Below are 13713 nucleotides of genomic sequence, written 5' to 3'. Positions count from 1 at the left end.
TAAGTGGAGAGAAAATGTTTTGAGAATGATGAGGACAATGAATGTACAAATGTGTTTTACACAATTGATGTGTGTATGGATTGTGATAAGAGTTGCATGAGCCCCTAATAAAATTATTTTTTTAAATAAGAAAAAAAACATATAACACTAAAAAAATAAATAAATAAATTGGTATCAGACATATGGGCTAAAACAAACAAACAATGGGCTCAAGCATGGGAACACTTGTGAGGATGGCAGAGCGCTGGGCAGCATTTCATTCTGCTGTGCATAAGGCCGCTATGGGTCAGAACACACTCGATGGGACCTAACAACAACACTGGTATTTGAAACACAAGCGACATAGCTTCCAGGATCATAGCAATACACAAACCACCAGAGTGGCTAACAAAGTGACGACAAGTACTAGAGAGAATCAATACTGAATTGAATATAAAGGGCTAGCTACATCCAAATGGTTGATGGGATTTTGATATGGCAATATACCAGAGCTTCTGGAACTAAACTACAAAATCTTAATAACCTTGCCTGAATTATCACAGTTCTATACTTCAGTTTACCCCAAAAAAAAAAACAAAACAGACATTAAAAGAGAGACCAGCTTGGGAGAGAAGCAAAGGCTTGTGCACCAAGTTTCTCACGGCACTCCTTCGTCTCCTCCTGGACCAGCGTTATCCACTTGTCCTTTTTCATCACTGCTTTGCACCATCAGTGAACGTCTGCGGTCCCACTTTTCCTCTGCGGCCCACAAAGAAGAAAGTCTCTTCCGGTCTCCCGCATCACTCCTTGCCTTCTTCCCATATTTCAATTTTTACAAAATCAAAACTCTGAGCTTTATTGGTTTCCATTCCCCAAATTTAATTACAATATGAATGAGAATAGGAAAGAATCATGTAATAAGAAAAAAAAATCTTTTTCAAATTTCAAATAGAATATTTTACCAAGACAATTTGGCGCCAGTGTAGTAACTGTGCAAAGAGTTACACTTTATGGATGTTTATATTCTTTTTGCTATATCTTAACTTTCCAATTGTCCTTAAAATATTATTTTCTGTACTCTGAGGCGTATAAAATGTAAATGTTGCACGAAGTCATTTATTTAACTAATTTTGAATATAGTCACATTTTCCTTAGTAAACTTTTAAACAAAATAACTTGTTCTTTTAAAAAGTTAGACTTTTTTAGTTGATAAGCCATGGTTATGTTAATAATTAACATCTATCATATAACCCATTTTCATAAAGTAGGATTATTAACGTCATTACTTAATTTAAAACTCTTATCATCTTTTATTTTAATCTCATATATTTTTATCTTCCTAATGGCTTATACCATTGAGACCTAGAGGGGAGCCAATTATATTTCAAGGTCAGAGAAAACAGATTTAAGAAAATAACAGCTTCCGATCACTTTCTAAAATTAATCATTTAAAAGACAAGATTCAAGCTAGCAGATAGATGACTCAAAGTATTCTCGTTTTTAGGGGATTGAACAATAGGAAAATGTACGGAAACATTTACTTTGTTTCACTTAGTATCATAGGATAATTTCCATTTTAAAAATACATAATCTCATATATAATTTTAAAATACCTTTTTCATGTTTAAATTTGTTTGTGAGACTAGAAGTATCATGTTTCTTAACTTCTACTAGTCTTTGATTAGATCATATTTTTTAAATTAATTAGAATATTTTGAATCATACCGTTCAATTAATTTAGCCTTTAAAATGTATATAAATGTAATTACATTTCTATTTCCAATTAAATATCCCCATTGTAAACACACACACACACACACACACACACACACCCTTGCACATAGAAAAAAATAATTTGTAGGTGATCCCATTCTCACCGAGACATAACCATTATTAGTATTTCTCAATATGGACATATGCTATATACATGGGCAAGTCAAAAAGTATTGCTATAAATCCAGTATAAAGCTATTGTTTCTTGACATACCCTCCATCCAGGTCTGTACACTTCGGAAGGCATTCCGTCTTTTAAAGTGTTTCCATCTTTCTAAGTCATTGCTGAAGGATTCTGGGTTTCCTGATTTATACCACAGCAAAACAGCAGTTTGGGCATCCTCGGGGGACTGAACTTGTGTGCCTTTTAACAGGCAAGAGCAAGGCCAGAGTGTGGATGGGACAAAGGCATGCTTGTGGGGCAGCCCTGGCTATCCTCAGAGAATGAGCTGGTGCATTGTTGGGATGGGGAAAAATTCCCTGACCCAACTTTTCCTGGCCTTTTTATCACCAATGTAGTTTTCCATTTTTCTTAAAGCTTCTTCCTCATAAGCCCCAGTGATCATACCATGTCCTTTGCGAAGTTTATCAAGAGGGCCCCTTTGGAATCACAAAAAACAGTTGTCCTTACCTTCTGAGCTGATCTCTCTACCTTGAATTTAACTTAGCTAGCCCCACCCAGAAACTGATTGGACTTTGATCTAAATCATATTGCTAAGGCTTGTCCCCAGTTATGATTCATTCCATAAACCATAAAATTATTTTCACTAGCTTTGATCTCACTCAAAAGACTCAAAAGGGCTGATGTAAAGACCAGCCCTTTAGCTAGCCAGTCTTCACACAACAGTTTTGGGTACCATCCAGCTGCGAGCTTGCTGAGGCTAAGATGAGCACATAGAATCTAAAAGCAGTTGGGGGCAGGGAGGTACAAAGGGATCATTATATTCAGAGAAACAAACCTAAGGCCAATACACATTTCACATCAGATATTATGCAAGACAGAAGAAACAGAAACAACATTTTTAATGTACTCACAGAAAAACTGTCAACCTAGATATTTATACTGAATATCTTTAAAAAACAAAGACTTGGACTATAAAAATGTTCAAGGAAAGGCTGCAAGGAAAAGGCTATAATACTGGATGAAAATCGATGTCCAAATAAAGCAAGAAAGAAGGTTACCCAAAACAACAACAACAACACAATGTATGTGGGTAATGATAAAAGTCCATGCTTTGGGGTTTAAATTTCTTTAAACCAGTCTAAAACTGAATTTATCATGTGAAATAAAAATAACAACAATGTATTGTAGAGTTTATAATATGTTAGAGAAAAAGTAAAATGATTACCAGAACAGTAAAGAGAATTGAAAGGAAGAAAGGATACTACTGTAAGATCCCTACAGCGTCCATTGGGTGCTGTACTATTGTTTGGAAACATAATAACAGGTTAAAGAAGACTGCAAACATGAAGGCAACCCTAAAAAATATGACACATAAAATACCCAATAAGCCAATGGGGGAGTGTGGTTGTTCTTTTTAAACTTCTAGAAAACACTCAATACCTGTAAAGGATCAGTTAGTAACTAGTTTCGGTGTTGCAAGCTCTGCAGGCCATAGTCTCTGAAATCATCACATCCCTCTGCCACAGGAGCACAAAAGCAGCTATGGGAATTACATCGAGGGGCTTGGCCTCATTCCAGTGCAACTTCCCACGTGAACAGACACAAGGTACCTCTGACCCACTGACACTATGCAATAACACAAATTATCTTCATAATGAGAGTCAGAATTTGGGGAGTTCCTCAGTGCATATAAAAATGATTTCACTCTATTGTAGTCCAGCGTTTCCCACAGTGGACATTACCACACCTGAGGGCCAGGTCTGGGCACAGCGTGGGCTGAGGTTGCTGGAGGTTAGGTGGGGTGGAGACCTTGTTTATTGCTAACCAAGGGTTATATGTACTGAGGGGGTTGTGATTATAGGTAACCACACGTCACAAAAAGGGGCAGTACAATCGGCATACCAGCAATAGGAGAGGGATGTACAATAGGCATAGGTGTAGCAGGAAGGGATGAGCTAGGGGTGTACACAGGAAGGGGAGGGACTAGGGGTATACATGTAACAAGAAGACCGGATCGTAGATTCATGATGAGGGTCTAACCTTGGTCACCCTTGTATGGACTTGACCTCTCTGGGGTCTCCTACAAGGAAACAGTCAACTATTATCCTTATCAGATAACCCTTAGGGAGAATAACCCCTGACCTACTTCTGTTAACTTCCAAGTGTATAGTCATTCACTGCGTGTAGCAAGCAGCTAAGTTTGGGATATATTTGGGGGAGACAACTTGGGAGGAATCTTTCTGTGGTAAGATCATGGCCATCCAAGAAGTGAGCATGCTACCATGAAATGTATCTGACTTATTTAGTTGACTCTTTCTTTTATCTCTCATGCTCTCTATTACTTTATTTTCTTAACCGTACAATTGCACTTACTGAACCCGTGATTAGTTGGGGGGGGGCTAACATTTCCCCCCACAGGATGGTAGGCCAAGTTAGCTTGGGAACTTATGCTAGCCTAATTAAATATGCAATAGCATTATGTCTTTAAAAATGTACATATCTTAATTAATTTTAAAACTTTTGTCATTAAAAATGCTTGCCACCATGTAAACCTTCAGCAAGTTGTAATCTTTGTGCTGGTGGCTGGGCCACCTTGATGTTGATGGGTTCCTGATCAGGGTAGTAGTTGCTGAAGGACAGAGTGGTTGTGGCAATTTCTTTAAAAGAGATCCTGAAGTTTGCCACAGCAACTGACTCTTCCTTTCATGAGAACATTCTGAGGCCATTGCAGGGCTGTTGTATTAGGTGTCATAGAATTCTGACAGATGTGACAGTCTGTTCAACAGAACAAACAGTCTTGTGCCATCTGCACAATTGTTCTTATGTTTGAGCTCATCAATGCAACCACCATAGCAACCCATCTCTTCGAGGTCTTCCTCTTTCCTGCTGTGCCTCTTACAAGCCTGATGTCCTTTTCCAGAGACTGATCTGTCCTGAAAACATGTCCAAAGTACATGAGACAGAGTCTTGACATCCTGGCCTCCAAGGAGCACTTCCTCCAAGACAGATTCGTTGGTTCTTTTGGCAGTCCCTGGTATTATCAACATTCATTGCCAGAGCAGTAATCTAAATTAATTTATAATTCCAATGCAGGGTTATTAATTGGCCTGTTTCCATTATCGTTGTATCTCAGGGAATAGGGAGGCTTGGGGAAAGGGGGAGAGACAGGGGAGGGGCTGATCAGTTTTGGCGCAGTCAGAACACACACGGTTTGTATCAATTAAACTCGCAGGCTGTATAAGCATACTCATGGCACCCCTACACCACTCGAAGGTTTATATCAAAGATCACTGATCGTCATAATAGATATAATAACAACAAATAAGCTTGAAATATTATGAGAATTCCCAAATGTGATACAGAGACATTAAGTGAGCACATGCTATTGGAAAAATGGTGTCCACAGACTTGCTCAATGCGGGGTTGCCAAAAACACTACATTTGTTTAAAAAAAAAAATCTATCTACAAGTTCAATAAAGCAAAGCTAAATAAAATGAAGTGTGCCTGCTGTTTGCTAGTCACTGATCTAGTAAAGGATTAGGGAAGCCTGGTCCCACCTCTAAGAGCTAGGAAAAAAAGAGTGAAATAAGGCCAAATTTTACTGGGGGGAAATGGAAAAATAAAGATTATACTGGAAATGAAATCATAAAAAACAAACAGGATAATTTAACATGTCAAAACCTGTTCTTTTTCATAGACAATACTAATAAAGATGAGAGGAAGAACACAAATTACCAGTATAGCACAAATTAAAAAGGAGTGATCATGACAGAACCTACACACATTAAAAGGATAATAATGAAATGCTGTGAACAAGTTTATGGTGAAAATTTTAATAGTTGGGTCCTAAATGATGTATTAACAAATGGTGCGGAGCAGTACAACCCAAAATAAATGATCACAGCTAACACAGATTTATTTCAAGAAGGCAAGGCTGGTTTGATTTTTTTTAATCCAAATAATAAAATTCAAGGAGAAAATTTAGTTGGTAAAGATTTTGGAAATGGTAGACCACATATAGTTTCACTGTAACATTTTCTTCTCTAGAGGATGATGCATGGGTTTCAAACTTTTAAAATTGTGTAAACATTCTTATCTTACAAGTCATACAAACACAGATGCTAAACCACAGTTAGTCAGTCCCTGATGTAATTCAACACACTAGAAAATAATAAAAAAGGGAAAGAAATCATAGGACCATCTCAATAAAAGCATAAAGCATTTGACAATATCCAACTTCCATTCATGATTAAATAAGTAAACATAAACAACACACACAGACACAAACATCATAGTAATCCAGGAACATCAGTCTTATTTAGTCTGATGAAGATGATTAAGTAAAACCCCATACCAAGCCCCCTTATTATTAATTGAGAAACACTAGATGGCTTATGTTTAAGATTCAGAATAAGATAAAAATGTCTACCATCTCCACCTCGACCTGCCTCAGCCAGTGCTGAGATAAAACATAAATAAAATGAGAGTAATATGATTTGGAAAGGAAAACAAAACTATTGAATAGAACAAAAAATATGGCTATGTTCCATGATGCTCACCTTCCCAACACAATTGCTGAAGACAAAGCGGGTGCATAAGCAAATGTGGTGAAGAAAGCTGATGGTGCCGGACTATCAAAAGATAATATAGCAACTGGGGTCTTCAAGGTTTGAGGGTAAACAAGCGGTCATCTAGCTCAGAAGCAACAAAGCCCACATGGAAAAAGCACACCAGCCTGTGTGATCACGAGGTGTCGATGGGATCAGGTATCAGGCATCAAAGAACAAAAAAGCCTATCATTGTGAATGAGGTGGAGTGCAGTCTGGGGACCCAAAGCCCATCTGTAGGCAACTGGACATCTCCTTACAGAAGAGTCGAGGGGAGTAGACAAGCCAGTCAGGGTGCAGTGTAGCACTGATGAAACATACAACTTTCTTCTAGTTCTTAAATGCTTCCTCCCCCAACTATCATGATCCCAATTCTACCTTACAAATCTGGCTAGACCAGAGGATGTACAATGGTACAGATAGGAACTAGAAACACAGGGAATCCAGGACAGATGAACCCCTCAGGACCAGGGGTGAGAGTGGTGATAGCAGGAGGGTGGAAGGAGGGTGGGGTAGAAAGGGGGAACTGATGACAATGTTCTACATATAACCTCCTCCCTGGGGGGAAGGACAACAGAAAAGTGGGTGAAGGGAGACGTCGGACAGTGTAGAACATGACAAAATAATAATAATTGATAAATTGTCATGGGTTCGTGAGGGAGAGGGAGGTAAAAAAATGAGGAGCTGATACCAAGGGCTCAAGTAGAAATAAAATGTTTTGAGAATGATAATGGCAGCAAGTGTACAAATGTGCTTAACACATGGATGGATGGATGGTGATAAGAGTTGTACGAGCCCCCAACAAAATGCTTTAAAAATATATATATATATACTAGAATATTCAGAGAAAGTACTAGAGTTGATAAGAGAATTTAGCAAGTAAACTGGATTCAAGATTAAAATATTAGTCTGTCTTGCCATATGTCAGTTACTTGGCTGATCTTAACCTGGAGTATCCTACAGAGCAAACGCCAGCAACACTGCTTTCAGAAATGATTTTACATTTGCTTCTACCAGTAACAATGGAACACTACTGACCTGGGATCCTTCATAAAGCAGGAGACTCACATTCAGCCTTTACCTGCAGCCAAAGCCCAAACCTTTGTCTCCTGGTTACCAGCACTGGTGTTGATATCTGCCCCCAGAGCACCCCAGTATTGGTTCACAGTGCTAACGCTGGTTTTAGCTCACGGGGGTTTGTCAGTGTTGTTAGACTTTTGTCCTTAGGGGTTTCCATTATTTTTTTAATGCACTACTGAATTAAAGGAAGCTTCTTAGCCAAGATCTTGCTGGACCAGTTTTATAATACAAGGCCCTTCTGAACATCTAGCCCAAACTACAATTTATGAAAGATATTAGGTATACAAAAATTATTAAAAGCAAACCCCCCCAATGTCAACAATAATTATTTTCATATGATGAGTCAGGGATAACTTGTCTTACTATATTTTATCTATTTTCTATTAGTGAATCTTATTTTATTTTTGCCAAGAATAAAAATTATGATAAACTATTTTAAAATAAGAAGTTATGTGTAAAACAGTTTTTAAAATAGCTATTTTACATATTATTGAGAAACACAAGAGAATAGTTATCAAGCATATACTTGCTTTACAAGCAGCATCTTAATTAATTCTCACTTTTAAAATCCTGTAACTTAATTATCATCTGTATTTTTGCAGTAGAGGAAACTGAGGCTCAGAGAGGTTAAGTATTTTGCCCAAGTGACGGAACTGGGATTTGAATTCAGAAACACTGGTTTCAAGGCCAGTGCTTTTTCCACTGAACCATGCAGTCTCCCACAAGAGAGCATTTCTGCATTACCACCTGCTAGTTCTAATTAAGAGGTTGTCATTAAATGATTCTCCACTCCCGACAAAAATATTTAAACTGCTGGCATTTTTAAGAAATTAATATGAACAGGTTTACACCTTCTGGAAGATACCATACCCAAACAAAAACACAAACCATTGTAGGAAAAGGCAAGAATGGCACAGTTACAGGCTTTTTCAACGCACAGTAACCTCTATGATCTATTAAGGGGGCATGACGCATAAAAATGTCAAATGTTTTTAATGACCAATACACTTTTTCAAATGTTCAGTCTGACTAGTAATCAAAGGATACAAATTAAAGTGTCAATGACACATCCATCAACTTAGGAATAATTTTTAAAATAACAATAAATTTTATGGAGGGAAAGTACAGTTGCATATATTTAAAGAGAAAATAAAATTAAGAAAAAAGTTTTGCACGCCAAATGATAATATATACATTTTTTTAATGTACGTGACTTTGTGTCTGGTAATTACTCTTCTAGGAATTTATTCTAAGGAAGTAATCAAGGTTATGTGCATAAAGATTTCGCCACACGTTGTTACTTATAACCTCATTGCTGTCAACTCAATTCCAACTCATAGCAATCTTACAGAACAGAGGAGAACTACCTCATAAGATTTCCAAGGCTGTAATCTTCATGGAAACAGACTGCTACATCTTGCTTCAGAGGAGTGGCTAGTGGATTCAAATCACTAAAGTTCACCTAGCAGCAAGCATCATTACGGAATGGATTTGGAGCTTGCACTTAATTCTAGCCCCAGTCTAAAAACAATTAGTTTTTATGACATGGTCCTGCTTTATGCTCACCCTCATGAAGAAATCACTGAAGATATGGGTGCTATAGCAAAGTGTGGTGAAGAAACTGGATGATGCTCGTCTATCGGAAAGAATAATTTAATGTCTGGGGTCTTAAGGGCTTGTTTTCAAACATGCAGACATCTAAGTGAGGTATCAATTAAGTCCCCATGGAAGAAGCATACCAGCCTAAGGCATACAAAGATTGTAAATAATAAAACGCAAATCTAAAGGAGAGAATGGTCTCAGAACGGACATTGTGAACACCTGGTTTGCAGGCTGTGGAGGACAGTGGAAGCCCAGAAGCCATCTGCAGGCCCCACACATGGATTAAGTCTCCAGTGAACAGGCCTGTTATCAGACAGCGGGCATTGTGATGTCCAATATGGCAGACATATATAGGTTAAAATGTAAGATCTTAGCATTTGATCTTCCTTTTCACCCATTTTAAAGCTATTTCTTTTTTTTAAAAAAGAAAAGGAGGGGGAACCAATCGCAATGATTCACACAACCACCCCACCACACCCCACACCACACCAAGGGGGACCAACAACAAACATTGGTGGAGAGAGACAGCAGTCAGTGTAAGATATGAAACTACTAATAATTTAAAAATGAGGACCTAATGTCGGGGGTTTAAGTGGAGAGAAAATGTTTTGAGAATGATGTACAAATGCGCTTTACACAATTGATGTGTGTATGGATTGCGATAACAGTTGTATGAGCCCCTAATAAAATGTTTTAAATAAAAGAAAAGAAAATACTAATAATTTATAATTTATCAAGGTGGGAGGGTGGGGAGGGAGGAAAAAAAGAGGAGCTTATACCAAGGGCTAAAATAGAAAGTAAATGTTTAGAAAATGATGATGGCGACATACGTACAAATATGCTTGACACAATTGATGTACGGATTGTTATAAGAGCTATAAGAGCCCCCAATAAAATCTTTTAAAAAAAAAGAAAAGGGAACGGAAGACATACATTGATTAAACTCCTAGTGATTCCCCTCTGACCATGGTCCAGAGATTGGAATAGCCTTGCTATCACGTAGAATGTACTGAAAAGTAGATTTTCACAGTTGCAGGTAGGTTAATTTAATTTAGCACCCTATCATTTGATCTCCCTTACGATCCATTTAAATATGTTCAAATTTTTAATGTTTTCTACTTTCTCTTCAAGTGAGCTTTTTATCTGTTTTACTTTGTTATTGTTAGGTGGGTAAGGTTTTTCTCTAATTAATGTGTTTCTGTATATAAAATCCAGATAGGTAAATCTACAGAGACAGTAACTGGATTAATAGTTCCTTGGGGGTCTGACAAGGGGAAAGGGAACTAACAATGATGAGGACAAGAATGAAGAAATTATTCCAAAACTGAGTGAGTGATGACTGTACAACTCCTCTTACTGCGATTGAATTATTAAATAACATGATGTAATTTATATGTCAATAAAACTGTTGGGGAAAAATTACTTATAACAGAGAAAAGATCAAATTAAATTTAAAACATACATATACAAAGCTATAATCAATCTAAATTTAAAATTTTTTAATTTACAGTACATTCAAACAAAGGAAGGCCATCAGTTACTAAAAATTACTGTACAATCATATTTATTAATATCTTAACATGGTTTTTAAAGAAAATAATATATGTAGTATTATTGTATTTTCATTAATCTATCTTTGCTTATACTTACATATTATATTCAAAATATAATATCTAAGAAATACACATGAAAATTTTAACAGAAGATGTGAAGAAAAAGAATACAGCATAAAGGCTGGAAGAAGGCTTATCAACAACCTGAAATATGCAGATGGCACAACCTTGTTTGCTGAAAGTGAGGACTTCAAGCACTTGCTGATGAATATATCAAGGATTATAGACTTCAGTATGGATTATAACTCAGTGTCAAGAAGATCAACATTCTCACAATTGGGCCAACAGGTAACATGATGATAAATGGAGAAAAGATTAAAATTGTCAAGAATTTTGTCTTGCTTGGCTCCCCAATCACTGCTCATGGAAGCATTATGCAAGAGATCAAATGATGTATTGCACTGGGAAAATCTGCTGCACATGAAGTGTTGAAAAGCAAGGACTTTACTCTGAGGACAAAGATGTTCTTGACCCACGCCATGGTATTTTCAGCTGCTTCATGATGCATGTGAGAAGTCTGACACTGAGTAAGGAAGCCTGAAGGAGAGTCGATGTGTCTGAACCATGGTGCTGGAGAAGAATACTGACGTACTGTAGACTGTCAAAAGGACAAACAAATCTGTCTTAGAAGAAGTACAGCCAGAATGCTCCTCAGAGGTAAGAATGGTGAGACATTTTCATACACTTCGGACATGTTGTCAGGAGAGACCAGTCCCTGGAGAAGGACATCAGCTGGGGAAAGTGGAGGGCAGTGACAAAGAGGAAGGCCCTTGACAAGGTGGATTGACCCGGTGGCTGAACAATGGGCTCAAATATAAGAACAATGGTGAGAATTGTTTTGTTCTCTTGTACGTGGGGTTTCAATGAGTTGGAACAAACTTAATGACAACTAAGAACATGTCTTAAAGATGTAATTTGAAATTATTTAAATTTTACCTATATTTTCTTATTTTTCCCATAATGACTATTACTCATATTAAAATAGAGAAAAAAATATATCACAGAATGCTAGCAGTTGATATACAAGAAAAGGTCATATTCTATTATGAAGTCACACAAATTATAAATCAGTATATAGCGTACTTGTTATGCATTGGGCTGCTAACCACAAGGACAGCAGTTCAAACCACCAGCCTCTCTGTGGAGGAACGGAGAGGCTTTCTACTCCTGCAAACAGTTACAGTCTCAGAAACCCACAGGGGCAATTTTACCCTGTCCTATGCAGTCACTATGAGTCAGAATGCATGCTTGTGAATGATGCTTCATAATCACCTTTCAGTCTATCCTTTATCAGATCTTACCAAAAAAATTATTTTTCACATTTTGGAATCTAGCCCAGATTCATTAGATACGTACCATTTACTCAAAGAATCCTGCAAGGAAGAAGTCAACCCTTGGAGGAACACTCCTACCTTCACAGCCTCTCCAAGAGTCTGGTTTTTGTCAGCTTCCTCACTGGAGTGCAACTCAAGTCTGTAGTTCAGCTCTTGTAGTTGCTGGGCCTGTTCATTCAGCAGCATCTGTGCCTGTTGCTCCCGGAGCAGCGCGTTATTCAGTTCTTCACAGGCGCTTTCAAACTTCTCGTGAGTGATTAATTTCTGGGGTGGGGGCGGGGGGAGGAGAACAGTGATTATTCATTTATAAGCTAACTGAGTTGTTGTAGCATTCGATCTTCAGAATTATGTTTGCTAACATTAATAATTCCAGAACACTTCATTATGCTCATGCAGAGCCTGCACTTTGACCTGGAGGCAGTCGTTTGAACAGAGAAGTTCACGTCAGAAACGTGAGCACCAAGGTTGTCTGCTTTCACCATGCTTATTCAGCCACGTGTTGAAGAAATGCTCCCAGAAGCTGTACTGTATGGAGAAGAAGACAGCATCGGGATTGAAGGAAGGCTTATTTAAAACCTTCAATACTCAGATGGCACACCCTTCCTTGCTAAAAACAAGGACTTCAAGCACTTGCTGATGAAAATCAAAGACTGACATTTTCTATATGGATTGCAACTCAACTGTAAAGAAAACTAAAATCCTCATCACTGGACCAATAAGCAGCATCATGAAATACTGGGGGAGGGGGAGACTGTAGTATCGTGATTGATTTCATTTAGCTTGGATCCACAGTCAATGCTCCTAGAAGTGGCCCTCAAGAAATCAAATGACAAATTGCACTGGGCAAAACTGCTGCACAAAACTTCTTTAAAGTAGTGACGAGCAAGGGTGTCACTTTGAGGACTGGAGCACACCTGACCCCCAGGCCACGGTGTCTTCAGTCAGCTCGTACCCACGTGAAAGTGGAGCAGTAACTAAGGAAGAGTGCAGAATACCTGATGCATTTGAATTACGATGCTGGCAAAGAATATGGAAAGTACTGTGGAGTCGCAGAAAAACAAGCAAATCTGTCTTAGAAGAAGCAGGGCCAGAATGCTCCTTGGAAGTGAGGATAGCACAACTTCATCTCACATACTTTGGACGTGTGATCAAGAGAGAACAATCCTGGGGGAAAAACATCATGCTTGGTAGTCGGTGGAAGAGTGGTAGAAAGGGTCAGGGGAAAGAGGGAGACCCCAAACAAGATGGACTGACACCGTGGCTACAACAGTGGGCTCAGGCGTGACAACACTCGTGAGGATGCACGGAACCGGGCAGTGTTCCGTTCTGTTGTACACGGGGTACATAATCAACTCAACAGCACCTAACAAACAGCACAGACTATAACACAAACACTCCTAAGAGTCTGCATATAATTTATTTTTATTCTTAAATATTTTGAGGGCTCTTACAGCCCCTGTAACAATCCAAACATCAATTGTATCAAGCACATTTGTACATATGTTGCCATCATTATTTTCTAGACATTCACTTTCTATTGAGCCCTTCGTGTCAGCTCCTCTTTCCCCTCCCCCCCGCCCCCCTCCTGGCCCCTTGATAA

General features: G+C 38.2%; 1 protein-coding gene across 1 annotated transcript in view; it reads right to left on the bottom strand.

Annotated features, from left to right (window-relative positions):
- The window catches only part of CCDC171 (coiled-coil domain containing 171), a 303642-nt gene that overhangs the window by 139678 nt on the left and 150251 nt on the right, over window positions 1-13713 (bottom strand). The window contains exon 22 of the mRNA XM_004706542.2: window positions 12192-12377. Within this exon, the coding sequence (XP_004706599.1) occupies window positions 12192-12377 (186 nt within the window). The remainder of the gene's footprint in view (window positions 1-12191; window positions 12378-13713) is intronic.

The sequence above is a fragment of the Echinops telfairi genome, unplaced genomic scaffold (genome assembly GCF_000313985.2).
Source record: "Echinops telfairi isolate 266 unplaced genomic scaffold, ASM31398v2 ScPeMD7_25;HRSCAF=90, whole genome shotgun sequence".
NCBI classification, from domain to species: Eukaryota; Metazoa; Chordata; class Mammalia; order Afrosoricida; family Tenrecidae; genus Echinops; species Echinops telfairi.
Note: the sequence above shows the minus strand (reverse complement) of the source record. Positions and strands in the feature narration are given on the sequence as shown.